The following is a 21,885-nucleotide window of genomic DNA, read 5'->3' on the forward strand; positions in this document are numbered from 1 at the left end:
TTTAATATTGTGTTGCACTGCTATCACTTCTGTCATGAACTTACAGTATGAATTTACAAATTGCAGTATGTCTCACTCTCTTCTCATTTCAGGTTGTATGGTACGCTGGATAGCAGACCTGCTACGACCAGTGACAGAGGTTATCGTTTGGTTCCTGATTTTTTTGCGCCCAGGTTGTGCAACTAGTACAACAGTGTCGCAGACATCCAATTGGAAAGAGGTGTCACTACTGAATGATGGCACAGTCAACACAATAGATGGATCATAATTTTGTTGATCACTGCTTGGTCATGGGCAGTTGCCTTGCTATTTGTGCTATAATAGTAACCGGCCCCCACACAGAAGAAAGAATAATGTGCCATACAACTTTTCTTGCCTGTGAATTGAAGCTAGTCCGAAAACTGCAGCATTTCAGGCCACACCAGCACTGCGCATATTCATGATTTCTGCATTTGCCATGCATGGATGAAGCTGAATTCATCAGTGGTAATAGATGGAGCAACTAACATTATTATTCGCATCAACATCGACGGACCTGGCTCACATTATACCGAAGTACAGTAAATCCTCAAATTGTGTCCAGGATTCTATTTGAAGCCGGGCCTCGGATAATAGCCGGGGGCGTGGTCGATTCGGACAAATAAAGGCCGGCCCCCAAATACAAGCCGGGGTAATATTGCCTACCAGTAGGGCTATCAGTCCATGAGCACTAGAAGACATTGTTTCGATTTAACTCAATGAAATAAAAGAGCTCTTCTTAATATTTTATATTGTTGGTTGGTTTAATACTGTTGCCAATGAAAAGTCGTTGTCCTACACCATGGGTCTTCAACACGTTGCTCTCAAGCTACCAGTCGCTTGCCGCCCCCTTCTGAATAGCTTGTCAAAAGCTGAAGCAGTATACACTTAAACACAATTGTAGCCTAAAGACTTTAATCAAAAGTAAATCAGGCAAAATTTAAAATTTACTCAATTTAGGCTACTTGGCTACGCAATAAGGTTTCCATGTATTTACAGCAAAGCGCACGTTCAATGAATGAATGAAAGCGGCTGCCTTGACTCGCAATAAACAGACGGGTGGAAATACCGACACTCTTTCAACTACATAAAACTTAAGAGTGAACCATCAAATACCCCCCAGATTTCAGTGCCCATCAGTCCCAACATTTAGCAATTGAATCAAATAGTCCAAAAGTAAATTAAATCCCAAACCAAAGCGAAAATCTTTTGATAGCCTACCGGTATGCTGCTCCAAACGAAACGCATGTCTCACAATAAAACGCACTTTCGGAAAAAAATATCCTTAACTTGCTGTTATCTACGCTAATTTGTTATTGTTCATGAAGGCGTGTCTGGCAAGTTGGTATTTTATGAAGACGCATCTGTTTTGGCTTTCATTAATGGTTTAGCTACTCAAGTTGCGTTTCTGAACGGTTACAGGAAGTGTTGAACAGTGTTGGCCCACTTTAAGTGTAGCCTTTTACTTTATTTCTAAGAATAAAATTCTACAACAGAAGCCTAATGAGAAATAAAGGCTTGCCTCGAATACAAGCCTGCCCCAAATAAAGGCTTGTGCTTTGTGCAGCCTAAGTAAATAAAAGACCCCGGCCACAATTTGAGGATTTACGGTAGGCTAGCTACGTCAGAAGCGAGAGTTCCAGACAGGCGTATGGGCATCATAGAAAACCAGACCTTCGTGTATAACAGCCAATCGGATCTGCGCAAACGTTTTTTTATTTGCGTAGGGTCGCCCTCTTCTTCTTGCGGCACATTTCATTTAAATTAGCTGGTAACGTTAGTATTCGTCAGCTAGCATCTTCGATACGAATAAGACTGAACTGGTGCAGTTTTTCTTTTGCGCTTTCTTGCTACGCCATGATGCGAGTAATGTTCATTATTTTTACTTTGGCCTTTCTGGTTTGCGTCCAGGGTAAGTAACGTCAGCAAGCGATAGCTGCGTAGCTTTGTCATTGGGGAAGCCTGAAGGGAAGCTACTCAAACATTTCATGGGCTTAATGTTAATTGAAAGGATTTCCGTGTTCTTACACATCATATCTGTCCGTTAGCTAATGTTTAGCTTGGTATGTAGGTAACGTTTGACTAGCTTTTATAATGAGCTACTTGGCTAGCTACGTCTTTGCCGTTTACAGTTTGGCAGAAACTTTAGATAGAATAGTGCTAACAACAATATTTGTTTCCGCGCTTTTTGATTGTATTACACATTTATAAATAGTTCTAATTGCTGTATTTTGACGCCTACAATGTCTTTGGCGTTGCTTTTCTAGCTTGCCGACTCATTTGCGGCCACGTCCATAAGAGCTCACACTAACGTTACATTAGTAGTCACATCAAAAATATGCTGTCAAACCCGTTTGACCTGAACTTTCCCTTGGGGAAAATAATAATAATAATGGGTCAATCAACCAAGAGGTGTGAGGGTGACAACTCCAATTTTGCTCAAACTTTGTGTAAATGTTCAAAAACACGCAACACATTCTTTATTTTGTTATCTAGAGGGGCTTTTTGTACATGAGTACAATGTACACAATATAATAGCCAGAAATATTTGTAATTTTGGAATAAATTATATATTTGGCTTATATATTTACTGGTTTAATGGTGGTTTGGAGGCACGTCGGCTAGACCCCTCTCCATGACGCGCGCTCAAAGGTCGGTGGCACATTGCAGAGCCCGAACGGCATGACTGAACTGCCACAGGCCATGGCCGATGGTGAACGCCGTCTTAGACCTTGCTTTCGGGGCCAGCTCCACCTTCCAGTAGCCACTGCGGAGGTTGAGGGAGCTGAACCAGCTGGGGACAGCAATGTGGTCCAGTGTGTCATCGATGCGGGGGAATCAGTCTTTTCTGATTATGTCATTTAGGCGGCGGTAGTCAACACAGGTGGATTCTTTCTTGATTATGGGTATGGCTGGGGCTGTTAGAGGGCTCAATGATGTCGTGCTGAACCAGTGCTGAGCCCCCAGTTAGCCAGTCTGCACCCCCACAGTATGTTTTTATTGTGAATTAAGGTTCTCTTTGAAATGATCAAAACATGCCAAGACATGCCAGTGACCACTATTTATTTTGTATATACATAGACTTATTATATCTTTTGAACTACACTACCTAAAGTTTCATTATGGTCAGAAACTTTCCACCATGCTGCCATGGTTGAACATGCAACACTTTTTGGTCATTTTCTGTCTGGAGGACCCACTTTGTGGTTATTTTCCAGAGCAGTAGTATGAAAATCAGAGTTCATAATCTGAAAGTAGACCGAAAATTGTGTGAGAGTAGATGTTTTCAGGTTTCTCCCTGCTTTAATGCCAAAGATGGCGCTCCAAATTTTGCGCAAACCCCAGTTTCTACTGGTGAGGGACTTTTTGGGTGCCACCCCAAAGAGCCAGTTTTGCATGTTCCCTATTGACAACATTTGAGTGGTCACCCCCTCCTAACCTCTGGTAGATTTTTCATGGAATGACCCAGCTATTCAATTCTATTCTATTTTCCACAAAACCGTATAGCATCAGATTTCAAATGTGAAAGTTCAGAAATTGAATTCATATGTCTATGTGATTTTTTCATCACTGAAAATGCACCAGAAATATTTGTATGGCAGTGTGACTTACCACAAAATATCATAAATATCATAAATGTAGTGATGCAGATTTAGTGATAGAGATGGCCCAGATGCCACTGTTTGTGAAAGCCAGTTGTGAATGAGATTATGGAATTTAATGTTTTATTTCTAGTTCAAGCAGTTCACAATTGTCCCTGTTCTGAACCAAAAACAACAAGGATTAAAGAGCAACATTATACTGTTTAAATCAGTGTAAGTGTTATAAAGATTTTGCACATTGTTGCACTGGCTAGCAGCAAAACAACATTATTGGGGGGGTGAAATTAATTTATGGTCTCATCTGTCCTGAGTTCATGCAGGGAGCTAGCAAATTTAGCCATCAAGCTTATGGAGTACTCATGGTTTTTATATGCTTACAGGCTTTTGAATGCAGCCAAAAATGTCCTTCATTTGAATAAATCTACATCAAATTACTTATTGCATTTGAAATCCTTTGTTGGATAAAAATACTTTGGGGAAAAAAAAAAAGCTGTATCTCTGAAAGTTTTCTCTTGATGTCTTTCAACACTTAGGGGCCATACTGGTAAATAACCCACCCTCACCTGTAAATGACGGCACAACCCAGCAGGGCACGCCCTCCACCAAGCAGGACACGCCCCCCACCAAGCAGGACACGCCCCTGACCAAGCCGGACGCGCTCCCGATCAAGCAGGACACACCCCCGACCAAGCAGAACGTGGGCACTGCAGTACAGCTGGACGCTGGAACCCAGCCGGACGCAGGGGCCCAGCCAGACACCCAGCCGGACGCAGGGGCGCAGCCAGACACCCAGCCGGACGCAGGGGCCCAGCCAGACACCCAGCCGGACGCAGGGGCCCAGCCAGACACCCAGCCGGACGCAGGGGCGCAGCCAGACGCCCAGCCGGACGCCCAGCCGGACGCAGGGGCCCAGCCAGACGCCCAGCCGGACGCAGGGGCCAAGCCAGACGCCCAGCCAGATGCAGGGGTCCAGTCAGACGCCCAGCTGGACACAGGGGCCCAGCCAGACGCATGGGCGCAGCTGGACGCCCAGCCGGATGCAGGGGCCCAGCCGGACGCCCAGCCGGATGCAGGGGCCAAGCCAGATGCCCAGCCAGATGCCCAGCCGGACGCTGGAACCCAGCCGGACGCAGGGGCCAAGCTGGATGCCCGGCCGGACGCAGATGCCCGGCCAGACGCCCAGCCGGACGCAGGGGCCCAGCCAGACGCCCAGCCGGACGCAGGGGCCCAGCCGGACGCAGGGGCGCAGCCGGACGCCCAGCCGGACGCAGGGGCCCAGCCGGACACCCGGCCGGACGCAGGGGCCCAGCCGGACGCCCAGCCAGACGCCCAGCCGGACACAGGGGCCAAGCCAGATGCCCAGCCAGACGCCCAGCCGGACGCAGGGGCCCAGCCAGACGCATGGGCGCAGCCATACACCCAGCCAGATGCAGGGGCCCAGCCTGACGCCCAGCCAGATGCCCAGCCGGATGCAGGGGCCAAGCCAGATGCCCAGCCAGATGCCCAGCCTGATGCAGGAGCCCAGCCTGACGCAGGAGCCCAGCCGGACGCAGGCACCCAGCCTGACGTAGAGCCCCAGCCTGATGCAGAGACCCAGCCGGATGCCCAGCTGGATGCCCAGCCGGACGCAGACGCCCAGCCGGACGGGGACACAAAGCAGTCTAAAGGTAAGCCAGCTGGGGGCAATGCTGTTGTTGTAGAAAATGCCAGTGAATGCCAAAACTGGTGGTGTATTTTCAGTTTATATGCTATGCTTTGTTTTTATCATTATTAATAATAAGAATAATAATAATTATTATTATTATTATTGTCTGGAGGAGGTACACTTACAGATGGGGATGACGGAGACGACGATGATGATGTGGGAGATGATGCTGTGGATACTGATGTTGGAGCTAATGACCCCTCCAAGGAGGTACCAAGGCCCAGACAAGAAGTCCCAACCATGCCTCGAGAAGAAGAAGCAGAAAGCAGCCACTTATTGCACGCTTATTTGGTGTGCACAGCTGTGTTGGTGTCTGTGCTGTACATTGGATACCACAACAAACGCAAGGTAGGCCAGCTCAGTACCTTCTGAAATACTGGTCTTGGTCTTCATCTCTTTATTGCACTGGTATGTTCTTCCCATGGCTATATTTGTTATTGTGTACATTTGCTCACTTTGCTGTCCCATGATGTATTTCTTTCCTTCTCTGGTCAAAGATTTGTTCTTTGTCACCCAGTGTGTCACATTGACTGAATAAACTTGTGAAAGTGCCCAGATCAGTGATTTTTGAAGCATGCCATCTGTGCTGTTTCACCTTTTGTCAGATATTTGCCTATGTTGTGGAGGGAAGGAGGTTGAGAAGTTCACGTCGGTCCAAAGCTGCAGAGTACCAGAAGTTTGAGCAGAACGTAAGAAAAGACAATATTTTGCCATCACTTCACGTGCTTTCTTGTCCCACCTGCACAACTTCAAAATAGGGGCACACTTCCCATTACAGGATAGGCTTATGGGTTGTTTTGCCGGAAAGTGGTCCCTATTGATTGTTTACTCATTTGCACCAAGTGCAAGTTTTCAAGTATTTTTTGCAGACCATATATTTCTTACAGGTGATCTTACCACTCAAAATGGTTTTGTTAATGGTTATAAATTTTAGTTTGTTTTCTCTTTCAGATGTGAAAGTTGCCTTGAAAACATTGACAATGCAGAGGACGAATTGAGAAGCAGAGAAGCAAATGGACAAGATTTCCCTTTGATTTAAAGAACATATTGATTTTATTTTTTTAATGATATATTGCTTTATTTTTATCCCTTTTTCTTTTGTTTGGCAACATTTGCTGGTGCTGCATTTGTCATTTAAAAAAAAAAGTTTTTAAAAAGGAGAACATCTTAATATTTTTTTTGTTCCTGGAAGCTTGTTGCATGCCTATTCAGAGAGTAAAATGGCCTCACATTAGGGACTTGTACGAAGGAAAAAGAAGCATGCCTCTGCCTGCACTTCATATTTTAACGTGCTGCTGTAAGGCCTCTGCAGCTTGTCACTTTACTGTTGGTGAAATTACTGACTACCTGAAGATACTGACTCAGGATACTTTTTGAACTCCAGAGGAAATCATACACTTTGACCAAGATGCCTAAGGTTGATGAATGTAAGGTGGTAGTTCTCCCTTTGGTGAGATCTCAAAAGCCACTCAAAAGCCACTCAAAAGCCATGTTAATTGTACTGAGAGTGAAACCAGAAAATATGTCTGAGGCACATGATAATTGTTAATGTTGAACATGTTAAAGGTGTTAATTGTAAAGGCGTTCTAAGGTTTTTCTTTTTTTTCTGGGTGGGGTGGTGAGGGGGTTATTTGTCATTGTTAATTTGTGACCTGTGGAGTGATTCAAAACTGTGTATGGATTACAGGCGTAACGCCTGATTAACCCTGATTTTAATTTACTGTCAGCACAGGCAGGTGGAGAATTTGGAAGCATTTTGGTTCAGTTGTGTAATTTAATTTTTATTTAATTGTAGGACCACACATGGCGTACTGGGTGCTGTTGTGGTGTGCCAAATGTAGTGAAAATATGACTGCTCCATTTTATTTATGTCCAGCACTTTATGCTTTAAGAAGGGTATTTAATTGACTATAGAAATTCAGGTATTATGAGAAGTCTGTTAATGAAATATTTACATGAAGATTAAGATTCTCAAGATGGTTCCTGCAGTGGTTGTTCACTATTGGTCCAAACAATATATTTATATTATGTTCCAGTGTCTGCTTTTAACTGTACAGGATATCTACAAAGCTAACTTCAAAAATAAAAGGTGGAAACCAATGAAAATATGCTCTGCTGTAGGTCAGAATGTGTAGTAAATGGGGAAAATGGTATTTGGTTTTGTTTGGACAGAGGTTTTTGGTCCAATGTTGGAGTAAATGTATACCTAAATTGAATACTTTTATACAGCTGGCCATGCTATGGTTTTGCCACTTCTATTATGTAATATTTCAAGAACATTGTTCACTATTTGTCAGTTTTCTGTGGTGGAAGACAATTTTGAATAAATCAAATTATTCAATTCTGCGTGAAATGCTTATTTTCCTATTATTCCAAGATGGCTATTGTTCACTGAAAATACTGTGAGAGAAGAGCACAGGAGTATTGCATATGTATTTTAAAATGTGGACAACAGGCACTGTACACTAGAAATATACAGCATCCCGTTTGCTTCACATGCCTTTGACCGACTACCTAAATACATCTAGGACAATAATACTTTTTCATCAGCATGTTCAGAATGGTCAATCCATACATTGGGTTTGCTTCTGACATAAGTGGGGTATACATTTTCCTCTTAACATGCATTTCATTCAACAAATAATTGAAATGCGTATTCAGTCTACTTTCAGTACTCGTTTCATGTTTTGTTAATGCTGCATTAGCACAAGGAAAGGAGTTGTCTTCCATATCTTTGTTTTTCAATATCTTCCTTGTCAGTTAGAACACAGGCTTATTTAACCCAGGCTGAAGGGGAGACATCAGATATTTTTACAGAGGTGTGTACAGTTGTGCAATGATTGTATGTTTTGTAAGCCAACTGGTTATAGAAAACCGGTTACACCTGAATATCGAGGGAAGCTTTTAGGCTGCTTAGAAAGTCTCATCTCAGTCACCCATATTAGGTGAGTAATTAGGTAAGTTGTGCGGAAGTGTGCCATGAATATATTTGATGATTTTATTTTTTACAGTGTATTCACCGGCTTGTGGACAAACGACAATTCTGACAACAGAATTATTGATAATTGTCAGACTAGCCTACTGCTATTTGGTGAATGTGAAATCCTTCTCTTTCACCAAATTCACCAAATAATTGAGTGCATATAGATTTACTGATTAGTGAGTCTCTTAAACTATATGGCAATTTCACAATAAAAAAAATTATTTGCTGTATTATATGGGTTAGATGAAGAAAATACTGGCTTCTTGTTCCTGACATTCTTTTATGGATCCTTCCCCCCTTTTAATCAAATAGATGTCATGAGCATATGTAGTATGATTAATTCAAGTTATGCAAAGGGACATCACCTGTGTTTTTTTATGTTATGCGTCGTTAATTATACCACCATTTATACACATTTTGTGTATTTCTGAATTTTCAGGGTCAAACATTGAACATGAGAAACTGAAATCTCAAGAGTATGGTCTCAATATGAATCTTGTACATTAATAAACAGAAAGGCAAGCTTGGGCTTACTCATATATTTCAGTTCGTTTGGACTATTAAAGTACAAGCTTGAGAAAAATATATGATCAACTTCAAATAGATGATCAATAACATACAGTATAAGCTACAGTAGGCTCCAAGACCTTTCACTGTTTTGTATCTGTATGACGTTTTAGTCCCAGTGTGCAACTGCTTATTATAGCTGTGATTTCCTGAAGGCGCTGGTATTTTCAACGTCATCTCTAAGCTGCCGAATTTGGTGACCTATAAATATGTTCGAGTAGGGATCTCGAAATTTGAGTTAATGTTCTGTTTCATTAATGATACCTTGACGTGGCAGAATTAAACTTGGCAGGATCGACATTGCTTGTGTTACAGATAATTTACTCAGTTGTAAGTCATACTTTAACTTAGCTACGTTTGTCTTCATATTGTCATTCGAATTGGCTAGCTACACTTTAGCTAACGTTACCGTTGTGATAGTGTATCTCATTTACGAAGTCATTAGTCAGGGGGAGCCAGTTTGCTATTGCCTAGATGTTTTGTTTGATAGAACATGGAGTCTTATTTTTAGGTGCTAGAGCTTTTGGAACAAGACATGTTTTCATTTCAACAGTGAGAAGGGAAAATGACAAGAGTTTCGCTAGGTTTAATAAACTGAGCCTGGTCGGAGTTCCGGGTACTGCAACAACTTCAATATTGGAGTGTCATAAGAGGAGTATTTCTGATTCAAATAGAGTAGAAATGCCGTTTAAAAAGAACAAAATTCCAGACAGGTAACACGTGCCCTTTAAACTCTTATGACAAAATCTGCTACACTACCATTTGTAACATTACACTGTGATTACATACAGTGAAAAAAGAAAATGAATGCCGTTTGATTATCGTCCACATATCCTAAATGTTGACAGTCGTGGGACTGCAGACTTTTATTTTTTATTTTTTTTTCGTTAGTACACAAAGAAATCAACCACATAATGTGTCATTTCTGCAGATGGATGGATTACCAAGCCTTGGGAAAGAGGATCCCCGGAACACGATTCATTGCATTTAAAGTTCCCCTAAAACAGGTAAGAGTGCAGCACCAAAGAATGAATTCTAAAACAGAGTAACACCCTGCTGAAAAATACAGTTTTGAAACAGCTGATAGCTGGTTGACTAGTTCAGACCAGCTCCTAGTTTAACAGGGTTTAGCTGCTTGACCAGTTCAGACAAGCTCCTAGCTCAACAGGGTTTAGCTGCTTGACCAGTTCAGACAAGCTAACAGCTCAGCATGGTTTAGCTGCTTGACAAGCTCATACCCTGCTAGACCAACTTGGCAGCTTGGCCATGCTGGTTGACGAGCTCAAATCCAGCTAGACCAACGTATGACCAGCTTGACCAGCTCAATTTTCAAGCTGGCATTGCTAGATTTTACACCAGGGCATGGCAGTTTAAATGTTTACAGCTGCCTAATTCTTGCAGTAATTCAACTAAAAGTGTGTATCTTGCAACATCAACCAAGTCTCTGGGTAATATAGTCACTGAATACGTCTGCCTTTTGCAGTCACTGAGGAAATGCTTTCCATCTTCCGAGGCCTTTGGCCCTTTTGAGCTGGTGCATCAACTCGAGGAAGAGAAGGAAGAGCTGGGCCTCATCATTGACCTCACATTCACAACACGCTACTACAGTCCCATGGTGAGGAAGTGCAGATGAAGGAGAATTGCCATGGGCACACATACAGTGGGGTCCAAAAGAGATCACTAGGGAAAATTCCTCCATTTTGCATTATTTACTCATTTAGTACAAACTTTTTCATTGCAAATTATATTATGAGCATACGAATTTGAGTGAAAAGTTGAATCTTTGAACATTTTTTTCAGAAATTCTTAGTAATTTGTATGTCCCTCTTTTTTTAATGGTAACTTTCTCTCAAGCTGGCATGGACTCCACAAATTTGTGGAAATCCTGATGATCCATGCTATCCCACCATTATTTGACAATGTTCCAAAGAGCATCTTGTGACGTTACTGAATGCTTGGCTTTTGTCAGTGCACCCATAAATGTTCAATGGGGTTGAGGTCAGGTGATTGTGGAAAAAGGCAATTTGGCATCTGCCTGTGCATTTGATTTTACAGAAAGGGGTCTCCAGTCTCATCCAAAAAATGGCTGATGTGGGTGCAGGTTTTTTTTAGTCCAGCACTAAGACACCTGTTTCATCTAAATAATATAATCTTCTTCAATCAATGCTTTGAGTACAATCAGATGTTGATTCTGGGCTTAAACAAATAGCTGCATCTGTTGGCCCTTTTCTCATAAGAATCGGCACCCTGGTTCTACATGTATGTTAGAGTAATACCAATTTTGTATGTGTATGTACATTTCATTGTGAAGTTATGCTTGGTGCCTATGCTTGTAGCTCATCTTAAATGCTTCTTCTTCTCTCTCATACTCTTCATTACACTAAAGGATTTGCCTGACAGTGTGCATTATCTGAAGATATTCACTACTGGACATCAAGTGCCAAGTGACCCAACTATCCTTAGTTTTAAAAAGGCTGTGTACAGATTTCTGCAGGAAAATGAAAACAACGGTTAGTGCTGTCCTTCAGAACAAAGATCTGAAGTGTGCATCAGCTTTTTCTGTGCTACATGTTTGCATTTGAAATTAACTTTTACATTCCCAAAGATTAAATATTTAGTCAGAAAAAAATGTTGGTCCTCATTTGGGTTGCAAAGTTTATAGAGCAGCTCATAGAGCACTTGGTTTCCAAAATGTGTTTGCTTTCTGCTTCAATAAACTATTTGGAACCCAAGGGAGTTGGGAAAACTCTTTTTTGCACACTTGTTTATTAAATGTTATACAGTATGGATTCCATCTCATTGATTATGCTCATTTAAATGTGCAAGTGACTCTGATGCAGAAGGTTGGTAATAGGCATTCTGTTCTTTTCAGACAAGGTGATTGGTGTACATTGCACCCATGGGTTGAATCGTACTGGTTATCTTGTGTGCAGGTTGGTGTGTGAGTGCTCCCACAGCTAAATTCAGATAGGTTAGGTAAATTATATTCATTGTTAATTTTGATATGATAATGATCATTTTGCTGCTTTTTGTCTTACGTACTTGGGTTTCTCTTTGGGTTTCCATATCAAGGTATCTGATTGATGTTGAAGGGATTGTTCCAAGTGAAGCTGTCGCATGTGAGTATCGTGTGTTAAACAAATATATTATCCAAAGGATTTCTTTTTTGTGAACATGAACAGTCATGGAAGAAATGGTGTGGTTGTCTGTACAGGGCTGCTTTAGCCTTTCACTGCTCTACCTGCAGTATTCAACAGGTCACGGGGCCATCCCATAGAGAGACAGAACTACCTTCATGACCTGCTCTCTGGACCCCAGAGGAGGTAAGACTGAGGACTGAATAATACACTTCATCCTTTAGCAGAGGTGAAGAACACCATGTTATGAAGATGTCACAAAGTCTGTTATTAAATATTTGAGTTTTGTGTCAAATGAAAGGGTTTGTGGTACAACCATGTATAATTATCACTGTGACTGAGATGACAAGTAATGTTATCCTCTTTTTGGTTGTTGATATATGTGTGCTTGCTACAAATATATTAATGAAAGGTCTCCTATCTAGAATTTTCATACACATATTAGCGGAAAAACATGATCATACTATGATATTTGTGTGAACAGAATGATTCCTTTTCTCACAGCAACACAGGCATAGAAGAGCCAGACCAGGATCCTATTCGGGGAAGTGCTGGCTGCAGTCAAGATGGCCCTCCTGTCTGTAGATGTTCACCCTTTAACAAGTGAGTGCCTCTCTAACTGAAGCCTTACCACAAGCCTTGCATGTATGCACATGATGCTTTATATTGTCTTGTCCCTTTATGTCTTTGAGACGTAAATGTCAAGTGTAGAAATATTGCTCTTGCACTCATTCATTTTCAGGTCATTGCATCAGAGTCAGTCCTTTTCTGGCGCTCCTACTCACCCCCCTCTTCTTCCTCATGAGCTGACGCCCTGTGGCCAAGAGCAAGCCTTGAGGAGGCCTCCACAGCGCCGTCCCCCACCTTGCCGTTCTGGTGCAGAGCATAACCCCAGTGGTGGAGTAGCCTTATCATCATGCCTGCAAGGCCCTCAAGAGAAACCACAGTCAGCCCCTGGGAAGCCCCATAAGAAGCGCAACAAAAAGAACAAGGGAAACCGGTCTTGACCGAGAGACTCAAACAAACAATCCCACTCTGCAAAGGCCAGACATGCAGAATGCCTAAACAATCTTCTCCTGTGGATATTTTGGCAGCTTGGTGGAAGAGAATGCCATGGTTTAAAACATGGCAGTTGGACATGGTCTGTCATTTTTGTATAGTTTGAAAAGCTGACAAGTAATCTGACTACATTCTTGGCCTATGGCAGCTAGCTAAAACTTGTCAAAACTGGCCAATATTCTTGTAAATTCTGTGTTTGGATACCTTAGGTAAAGGTTTGCATTTTGTTTTAACCAAGCCTATATAGCATATTGCTTATTTCTTTATTGCCCATTTTGAACGTAGTGTAACACATTGTGCAACAAATTAAAGTGATTTTTACAGAGCATTTAAGGTTCATATCAGAAAGAACATAAAAGATGAAGTGTATACACGTACAGTCCAACCATGGGAGATAAAATGTAGCCATTGGAGGTCAGGTTGTTATGGCTGCGTTTACTTGAAGTGCTGCCGTACTGTCTATCAGAATAACTTAATGTCCTCATGTATTTATGTTTTACATACACCGCTTGAGCATGTATCTTGCATTTTAATATCATGAAAACCCCTGAACAATAGGTTTCACATCCTCCTAATTAAATTAAAAGTACAACATTTCAAAAGTAAATGTCCTGCTGACGAAGATATTCTAGACATAATTATAGACATATTTATTTCTGTTCTTTTCTGCGTACATAATTTAAACCAATACAACTGAATAGTGAAGTACAGTGCTCTGTTCAGCTGCATCGTGTTAATATGTGTCATATACAACACATTTTAATTTACATTTCAATATAGCTGAAATGTAAATCTGCATATTAAGATTACATAGACTTTTCTAAATGCCTCATCTGGTCTCCCCCTGGTTTTCAATTACCATTGTATTTATTACCATTACTCTCACTAAATTTCTCACCCCTCCATTGGTCAGGCCTGTTTTTTTAGCATGCTAAGAAAAAAAATGACCAGACCCCCTAATACTGTGTTCAGAAACAAGTACATGTGCTTGTGGTAGCCCTGGGTGTTGAGCATCACACAACTTCTGCATTTGTCTGGGAACTTTATTTTGCATAAGAAATAAGGAACCAGAGACAGTTAATCAAAGTGTGATGTCATGACCCTAGAAGGTGGTGATGACCTCTAAGCAGATAGTGAAGGGTTCTTCTTAGGCAGATACTGGTTATACATGATGGCTTTGCAGTAATCGGTTATAGATAAGAAAAATACATGTAGAGGAAGAAAGAATAGTGATGGCATGGTTCTTATGTGTTAAATACACATAATTACATATTTAGGTATAAACATCTAATACTGTTACAAAACTACACTACCACAAAATGCAAACCTTTAGTAATGCTAATCAGGTCATGTGATTTAAAAGTTTAAAAATGACATAATGTCCATAATGGTCTTTGTGTGTTTGTATGTGCACTAGCATACATCATTGCATCATAGATGCTGAAAAAAATTGCCATACAAAACTCTGGAAAGCAACGGATTATTGCAATAATAATCTCAAACATTTATCCAATAAATTTAAATTGAGTGATTGATTGTCAAAATGAAATTCCTATTGTACCAGGGTAAGTATGAACTGCACAAAAAATTGACAAGCCATGTTCAGCTGAATGGACTGTTGCTGTCATTACTTATAAAGTAAGTTCTTATAAAGACATGAAATAAAGATGATTTAAATTGGGTGTATTCTTATGGGTGGCATGTTGTGATAGACCTAGGAAGTACGCTAGCAGTTTTATATCATAATTCATGTTTATGCAATATAATAATAATAATAATAATAATAATAATAATAATAATATACACTCAAAGCCCCATTTAATTCATGCATGTTTAATCTTCACTGCTTTATCCATATTCAGTGATTCCAGGTACTGTAATGAACGGGGGATTCTGAAATTATATGACCCTTTATTCAGCGTTACTAAACCACTAAAGCAGTACAGTGCCACACCTGACACCTAAAAAATGGTTTTCACTTACCCATCTACTAAGTAAAATTCACGTTTTTGACTTCTTGGACCAAATTCTTAAAGGCAAGGAGCACCCTCTAGTGGTAGTCGTGTCGAAATAACAACTTGGGCGTCACACTCAGTTCATTTATAGAAGCTTATGATAGGCTGCTGAAACAGGAACAGGAATTGCCGTGGTAGCAGTAAATAGACTACACTTTCAGTTCGTTACCTGATAAACTGATTTTCAGTTTTCTTGTTAGCTAGCTACCTAGCCACTGACTGAAAATAAATATGGAATGTATTACAGTGTTTGGCTAATTTAGTTAGCCAGCTAGCTAACTTTATTACCCAAAATTAGCTAGTTCGCTAGCTACTTGACACTGCAGGAATAGGGAAACACTGCTAGCTGGCTAGCTAGCTAAGCTAGCTTGCGAGTTAAAATAACAACTGATACTGACAATTCGCAGGTAAGCATTCCACTAAAGGCTGACTGTAACTTGGTTTGCTTGTGATTCGTTAATTCGTGATTTATTTATTTAGTAAAATGGCTATTCAGCTTTATAATAACATGTCTATTTAGCTAGTGTAGTTAGCTAGTTGCAAGCAGGCTGTTCCAAGACAGCCGTCTAATGTTAACGAGTTATCTCAAGAATCTTTGCGGAGGTGGTTACGTAGCAAATGGGGATTGGACTGGTAGCTAGCCAGCTATTTGATGACGCTTGGCTAACATTAGCAAAATTTATAGATAATGTTCCCACGTTTAGGTAATGTGATTTGCGTTGTCATCATATGAACGAAATTGGTCATTCATTATTGTACATTTTTGATCTGATTTCGTTCAATCTTGTTGTTTGTCCTTGGTTAGACTAACGTTAGCAGTCATTTGGCGGTACAGTTACTGTACAGTTAGATTGTTAACTTTATATGGGTTTTCTAAGTTGACTTTCAGTAAATTACACTGATACAACGGACCTGAAAAACACGAAACGTCTTTCAGTGGCAAGAGATTAGCTGATGTTGCCATTTTAAGAAAATGCTTTTTCCAAATAGGAATGCATACTGAACACTGGCGTTAGTTCTGTGTGTGCGTCACGCTCCGTTGTACACCACGCTCCGTTGTACACCTCAGTTGCCAATCTGACACCTGCATCTCTGTTAATCCGTATTGGACCAAATTCGATTCCTATATAAAAATGGCCCTTTTGGAAAAACTTGAAAAACATTTCAGATGTATTTCACATGACAGTTTTAAGATATGCATGAATTGTTATGATTACAGCATACGAAAATAGAATATTTCTGATTTGCACGCGTTTTAATTAGGCAGTCTCACCTGTGTCCCAATGCTGCTCTCAAATTGATTGGCTCTTGTGATGCTGCCCAACAGTGACTTTAACATTTTTCATGATCTCCTCTATTCTCCCCACTTATTGTTAATAATAATACTTGGTTAATGGTGGGTCGAATGCTCTGGTGTGGGTTTGGTGTTTATTGATACTGCGCAAGCCATGGTTCTTGATCCTTTTTGTTGCAGGTCCAAATTGTATTGCCGAGGCATCGGTTTCCACCATGCCGGACCACAACGACGTGAGCTTGCTGCCGGAGGATCGCGTTCGCGCCCTCACCAAGAAGGGCAGCTCGGTAGACATCAACGAAGACGTGCCACCTCGCCGTTACTTCCGCTCCGGCATGGAAATGATCCGCATGGCTAGTGTGTACACCGAAGAGGGAAACGCCGAACATGCCTTTGTGCTTTACAATAAGTACATCACGTAAGTACCTGCCTTCATTAGGACTGACATCTTGGGACGGTAGGATGTCACGATTCCTGTTCACTGTGTTCTCACTAACATAGCAGTAGGCCTTCTGTTTCTTCTGCTCCACATCTTAGGGTCTATGTGTGGCTTCATATAAAGACTAGTCTTTTTACTGGTTTTTCCTTTTGTATATATTTTCATTTTTATTTATGGTTAGTATAACCAGGAAGTCCCATGGTGATAAAATGTCTTTTCCAAGAGAGATCCTAGTAGAAATGTGAGTTCCTCCATCACGTGGTGTCAAATGATTGGATTTCTGATCCCAGGCTTTTCTTTGAGAAACTTCCGAAGCATCGGGACTACAAAACCGCCAACATTCCTGAGAAGAAGGACACAATGAAGGTGGGGAGAAAACGTGTTACGTTCAGCATTACGTTTGTGCATCAGGGAAGCAATTAACACATGGGAACGTGTTGCATAACGGCATGTGCTTGGTCACTTATCTGTCTTACTCTCACTTAACAGAAGCTGAAAGAAATAGCCTTTCCCCAGGCCGAGGAGCTGAAGAAAGGACTTTTGAAGCAGTATGAGAAGGAATATGCAGAGTATCTTGTTAAAAGGGTATGTACCAATGGCACAGAACAGTGATTATACAGTGACTTTATTTTGCTGCAGTTATCAGTATTTTTCTCAGGGGCAGGCCTACTGTTTACATACTGGGCACATTAAAGGATAATTGTGGATTGCGTGTTGCCGTTTAAGAGTAAACCCCTTCAACCAAGCCTAATGTAATGTAATGTAAACCCTAAAACGCAGGGCACACAAAGTTGTGGAAAGTCCTCAGCCATCCCTATTGTTACCTGAACGTGTGCGCTTGTCTGTGCTTGTGTGTGTGTGTGTGTGTGTGTGTGTGTGTGTGTGTGTGTACCCGCTATAGAAAGCGGAGGAGGCGGCCCTGGCTCGAGAGCTGGCCCGGCAGAGGGAGCTGGCAGTGGAAAGGCAGCGGGTATCTGAGATGCAGAAGCGGCAGCAGGAGCAGGAACAGTTCAACGTCTTCGAGGAGATGATCCGCCGGCAGGAACTGGAGAAGGAGCGCCAGCGCATCGTCCAGGAGTTCACGGGTCCCAGCGCCCCCCCGCTCGATGGCCCCCTCCTCCCAGGTGTCCAGGGACCCTCGGAGTCCCCCCCACAGAGCCCAGGAGACACTCCCACCAACACCAGCCCCTCCGGTCCCCCTGCAGGGCCCCCCACATTCGACCGCTCTCTCAAACCCGGGACGCTGGTCTCTGCCAACAGTAAGCACACTGATCTTGGGTTTGTCATCGCTGCAAATTAGGCACACAATATTAATTGTGCTTTAATAGAAGTGTTTTTATCTCAATCACTTTAACAGTGAAATTTACATGTCCAGTTTAGGAAAAACAAAGTGTGTCCATCATGCTATTGACAACTTTGGGCTGATTGTTCAGTATAATCACATTCTTTTCTTCTTTGACATTGACATTGCTGGGTTAATTGAGGTGAAGTGGTGTATTGTGAGTTACAGAAGACCCTGGTGTTTATAGAACCGTTCCAACCTCCGCCTCATAGCCTGTGTGTTGCAGATGTCATGGTGGACGGGCTGCGGCAGTTGGCGGTACCTGCTGAGCTCTGCCACAAGTTCCTAAAGCTGGCGGATTCCAATACGACACGGGCAGTGGAGACCTGTGGAATCCTCTGTGGAAAACTGGTACGTTTTTATCTCTTCTCTTCTTCTGTAAGTAGTAAGAACTTTCGGCTTCGGAGAGAGAGTCTGTGTGTCTGTGTGCATTGCAAGACTGGAACCAGGCAGAACAATAACGTGTGTGTGTGTGTGTTTGTGCGTTTCAGACCCAGAATGCCTTCACCATCACCCATGTGATCGTGCCCAAACAGAGTGGAGGGCCAGATTACTGTGACACAGAGAATGAAGAGGAGCTCTTCCTGATCCAGGATCAGTATGATCTCATCACCCTGGGCTGGATCCATGTGAGCCCCATACAGCTTTACTTTCCGTGTGTCTGTGTGTGCGTGCGCTTGTGTGTGTGCTCTTGTGTGTGTGTGTGTGCATGTTCATGCAGCTCTCTGCTTTACTTTTTGTGTGTGTGTGTGCGTGTGCATGTCCATATAGCTCTCTACTTTGCTTTCAGGCAGGGATGTACAACGCTTTAGACAGACTGGAATTGTATCCCTCCTTTAGGTCATCTTTAATCTTGAAATATATCTTTTACAGTATCTACCAGGTATTTCAGGTATTTTACTCTCAGCCTCTTCAATCATTTCCACAATATTTCCAAAATATTAAACGTCTGTTACTTTAGTTTGTAATATTGGAGCATGGAATACAAAACTATACTCCCACATGTTTTGATGTACCCCATAATTTGTGTATTATTGTATACGAATCAGAAAGGCAGATGCACCCCTGAAATACAGTGCCCAGCATGTGCTTTCTGGCTCCTCAGAATGAGGTGAGGTGTTGCTGTGCCACAGAACAGGGAGGATGACCACAGTGTTCCTCTGTTTGTGTGCAGACACATCCCACTCAGACGGCCTTCCTGTCCAGTGTGGACCTGCACACTCACTGCTCCTACCAGATCATGCTGCCCGAATCCATCGCAATCGTATGCTCCCCCAAGTTCAAGGAGTGAGTACCATCAGGCCTGCTCTCAAACGACAGGGTCATTTTTTTTCCACGTTCGACTGCCGCTATTACATTTTGAAAGCAACTGCATCAAACTGCTTTCTGTCTGAAATTTGATGTGTGCTATTTCAGGTTTAAGTTAGGGTCCAGAGGATATGAATGACCTCTAAAGATCTGATACTTGATCTGCCATTGTGTCAGCTTACCGTTGCTTTGTTGGGGCTTGACTATGTTTGTGTTTGTGTGGGTGTTATGATCTCTGTTGTAAGGTTTTTAGTTTACACGGCGCGTGTCTGTGTGTGTGTTCTAGGACTGGATACTTCCGGCTCACAGACTATGGAATGGACGAGATCTCCTCCTGCAAGCAGAAAGGCTTCCACCCGCACCACAAAGAACCCCCACTGTTCAGCGTGAGTACAGTAATACGCCAACTACCGTCTTGTAGTTTTCCATTGTCAGTGTACTGAATGAACCCTTCAAACCCCAACTTTCCACAGCAATCTAAAGGCTGGTTCATAATCGGGCGACCGTCACTGTAACCAGCGACATTCAGTTTAAATATTTTAAATTAAACGACGACCGTAGTTAATGTCGGGTGATGTTAGAACGTTCATGAACATTATGTGATTTATATCAACCCTTTCTGAATTCAGCCTTATATTAGACTTTAGTCCCGCAGTCATGAATGTAGGCTAGCGTATGTGTTCCCACACGCTCCTAACCGCCCTTCTGTTTGCCCCCAGGCCAGCGGACACGTGACCATCACGGACTGCAGCGTGTCTGTGCTGGACCTGCGGTGATTCGCAGCCGCGCGCGTGCCTTTGACCTCCAGTCCACCGGGCCCCTCCGCAGAACCAAGGGATTTCATTTGCCATATAACAGCCATGTCTTCTTTTCCGGACGAGTTCGGCAGCTTGTCAGGCCGAGGGCTTAGCCTTCAAAAAAATCTAATAGTAAATAATCACACCGTGCGGCTCATGTAGAAAGGACCCTGAGATACGACCGCCTCATCCCAGGGACCGTCTTGAAACTCTCATGCCTTCTCTGGTTGTCTTAATGCACTCTAAGCATCACCAACATGCCAGATGGTCAGAATGTTAGATGAACTTTTACATTGTGCCCTGGACCTCCTGGAACTGTACTATGATGTGTAAGAGCTTATGTATCAGGGTGTCTGCTCAAGTCCTCGTTGTTCTGATTCACACAGCCTTGTGAATCCCTGCTTCAGGGGCATCAACTCAATTAATACTAAATGCCGCTTGTTTGTGAAATGCCATTTTTATTTCTAAGCATTATTTTATTGGAAAAAGGGTGACTTTATTTAAAAGCTTTCTTGAACTCTTGATAGGTTTTTGTTCATTTCAGAGACTAACATATTCTGCAAAATTCTTCTGCAGTTTAATGTTCTGCTTGAACAATATAAATGTATGACTGTTATAAAAGAAAACATTATGGAGTGTCTTGTTTTAATTACTACCAACTTAATTTGTTACGAATTCCCATGAATGACATTAACTGATCAGTATACTATGCATTGGGCATCATTCATTTTTTTTTTTTGTAGATGTAGGCTGACAGTATGTAAACTCTGCACTACCTGAAGCTATGATGACATATTTAAGTTGTAAACTGTATGCACAGAAAACCAAGAGCTCTGGAAAGCATTCTCCCTTTAATTTGTGACCTATACAGGCATGTATTATATTTATTATACATGGTAGACGTGTGTGCATATGTCTATCTGTTATTGCTTAGTATTGTCTGGTGTTTTCAGAGGGTGCACTCTTGATTTACCTTTTTCATTTTATTTTGTAAAAGAATATGCGCACTTTAGAAGACCCTTGGTAATAATGACACATGGTATTTGAGCAAATTGCCTTTTCTTCCATATGTGGCTAAAAATGTGAGGTTAAATGTACACCCATCTCTTACACTTCTGGACAGGTGGACGCAGGTGTTAATGCGGATGCACTGAAGGTGAAGGACAATATATGGTAATGTCTAACTGAGAAGTTGGGACCTATGGCAACCATCAAAATACAACATATCTATCTCTGCTTTTTGTGTGGTCCTTTGAAATGTTTTACTTTCTGCAGTTACTTTAGGTTTCAATATTAATTTAGAACCTATGGTTAGCAGCTGCACCAAGTGGACAGTCAAGTTGTTAAAGTGAACCTATGGAGATACAAAGGCCCAGTGATCAATTTGCAGGTTACATGCACATACTCCAGCTACTTGGTAATCTCCAATGTAGACTACTGCGACTACTGCGATTCCCTTCTTGCACTACTACTACTAGCCTGTTCCATACAGCCTCTACAGCTCATCCAGAATGCGGCTGCCCTGCTTGTCTTCATCAGTCAAATGTTTTTGTATGTCATGCCCCTGCTGCGGTCGCTCCACTGGCTGCCAGCTGCCACCAGGGTCAGGCCTACACTGC

General features: G+C 42.1%; 3 protein-coding genes across 10 annotated transcripts; all 3 read left to right on the forward strand.

Moving 5' to 3' along the window:
- Nucleotides 1–1,725: 1,725 nt before the first annotated feature.
- Nucleotides 1,726–7,671, forward strand: LOC133140143 (clumping factor B-like). Its single transcript, XM_061259755.1, has 5 exons — nucleotides 1,726–1,930; nucleotides 4,154–5,287; nucleotides 5,438–5,673; nucleotides 5,931–6,014; nucleotides 6,277–7,671. Exons 1-5 carry the CDS (start codon nucleotides 1,876–1,878, stop codon nucleotides 6,280–6,282), a joined length of 1,515 nt encoding a protein of 504 aa, XP_061115739.1. The 5' UTR covers nucleotides 1,726–1,875; the 3' UTR covers nucleotides 6,283–7,671.
- A 1,376-nt stretch (nucleotides 7,672–9,047) lies between these two features.
- Nucleotides 9,048–13,399, forward strand: dusp11 (dual specificity phosphatase 11 (RNA/RNP complex 1-interacting)). Of its 7 annotated transcripts, none has more exons than XM_061260373.1 (10): nucleotides 9,048–9,205; nucleotides 9,429–9,588; nucleotides 9,807–9,882; nucleotides 10,359–10,490; nucleotides 11,262–11,385; nucleotides 11,748–11,808; nucleotides 11,948–11,994; nucleotides 12,123–12,198; nucleotides 12,517–12,615; nucleotides 12,755–13,399. In XM_061260373.1, the coding sequence occupies exons 2-10, from the start codon at nucleotides 9,557–9,559 to the stop codon at nucleotides 13,017–13,019; spliced, it is 912 nt and encodes a 303-aa protein (XP_061116357.1). In that variant the 5' UTR covers nucleotides 9,048–9,205; nucleotides 9,429–9,556; the 3' UTR covers nucleotides 13,020–13,399. The 7 variants fall into 7 exon arrangements, with proteins under 7 accessions (XP_061116357.1, XP_061116362.1, XP_061116359.1 ...); XM_061260378.1 differs by having other exon boundaries at nucleotides 12,819–12,955; XM_061260375.1 differs by lacking the exon at nucleotides 11,948–11,994 and having other exon boundaries at nucleotides 12,133–12,198.
- A 1,814-nt stretch (nucleotides 13,400–15,213) lies between these two features.
- On the forward strand, nucleotides 15,214–20,892 carry stambpb (STAM binding protein b). Of its 2 annotated transcripts, none has more exons than XM_061260312.1 (10): nucleotides 15,214–15,493; nucleotides 16,561–16,798; nucleotides 17,110–17,185; nucleotides 17,309–17,404; nucleotides 17,721–18,078; nucleotides 18,388–18,512; nucleotides 18,653–18,790; nucleotides 19,336–19,448; nucleotides 19,756–19,855; nucleotides 20,189–20,892. In XM_061260312.1, exons 2-10 carry the CDS (start codon nucleotides 16,596–16,598, stop codon nucleotides 20,243–20,245), a joined length of 1,266 nt encoding a protein of 421 aa, XP_061116296.1. In that variant the 5' UTR covers nucleotides 15,214–15,493; nucleotides 16,561–16,595; the 3' UTR covers nucleotides 20,246–20,892. The 2 variants fall into 2 exon arrangements, with proteins under 2 accessions (XP_061116296.1, XP_061116297.1); XM_061260313.1 differs by lacking the exon at nucleotides 15,214–15,493 and adding an exon at nucleotides 16,274–16,482.
- Nucleotides 20,893–21,885: the final 993 nt, after the last annotated feature.

Source organism: Conger conger, chromosome 11 (assembly GCF_963514075.1).
Source record: "Conger conger chromosome 11, fConCon1.1, whole genome shotgun sequence".
Taxonomy (NCBI): domain Eukaryota; kingdom Metazoa; phylum Chordata; class Actinopteri; order Anguilliformes; family Congridae; genus Conger; species Conger conger.

Coding starts and splice junctions, on each gene's coding strand:
- dusp11 (XM_061260373.1), top strand. CDS start 9,557: ATGCCGTTTAAAAAGAACAAAATTCCAGACAG. Junction 11,995..12,122: donor TCCAAGTGAAGCTGTCGCAT/GTGAGTATCGTG, acceptor CTCTACCTGCAG/TATTCAACAGGTCACGGGGC. Junction 12,616..12,754: donor AGATGTTCACCCTTTAACAA/GTGAGTGCCTCT, acceptor ATTCATTTTCAG/GTCATTGCATCAGAGTCAGT.
- LOC133140143 (XM_061259755.1), top strand. CDS start 1,876: ATGATGCGAGTAATGTTCATTATTTTTACTTTGGCCTTTCTGGTTTGC. Junction 5,288..5,437: donor GGACACAAAGCAGTCTAAAG/GTAAGCCAGCTG, acceptor TATTGTCTGGAG/GAGGTACACTTACAGATGGG. Junction 5,674..5,930: donor GATACCACAACAAACGCAAG/GTAGGCCAGCTC, acceptor ACCTTTTGTCAG/ATATTTGCCTATGTTGTGGA.
- stambpb (XM_061260312.1), top strand. CDS start 16,596: ATGCCGGACCACAACGACGTGAGCTTGCTGCCGGAGGATCGCGTTCGC. Junction 18,791..19,335: donor TCACCCTGGGCTGGATCCAT/GTGAGCCCCATA, acceptor GTTTGTGTGCAG/ACACATCCCACTCAGACGGC. Junction 19,856..20,188: donor AAGAACCCCCACTGTTCAGC/GTGAGTACAGTA, acceptor GTTTGCCCCCAG/GCCAGCGGACACGTGACCAT.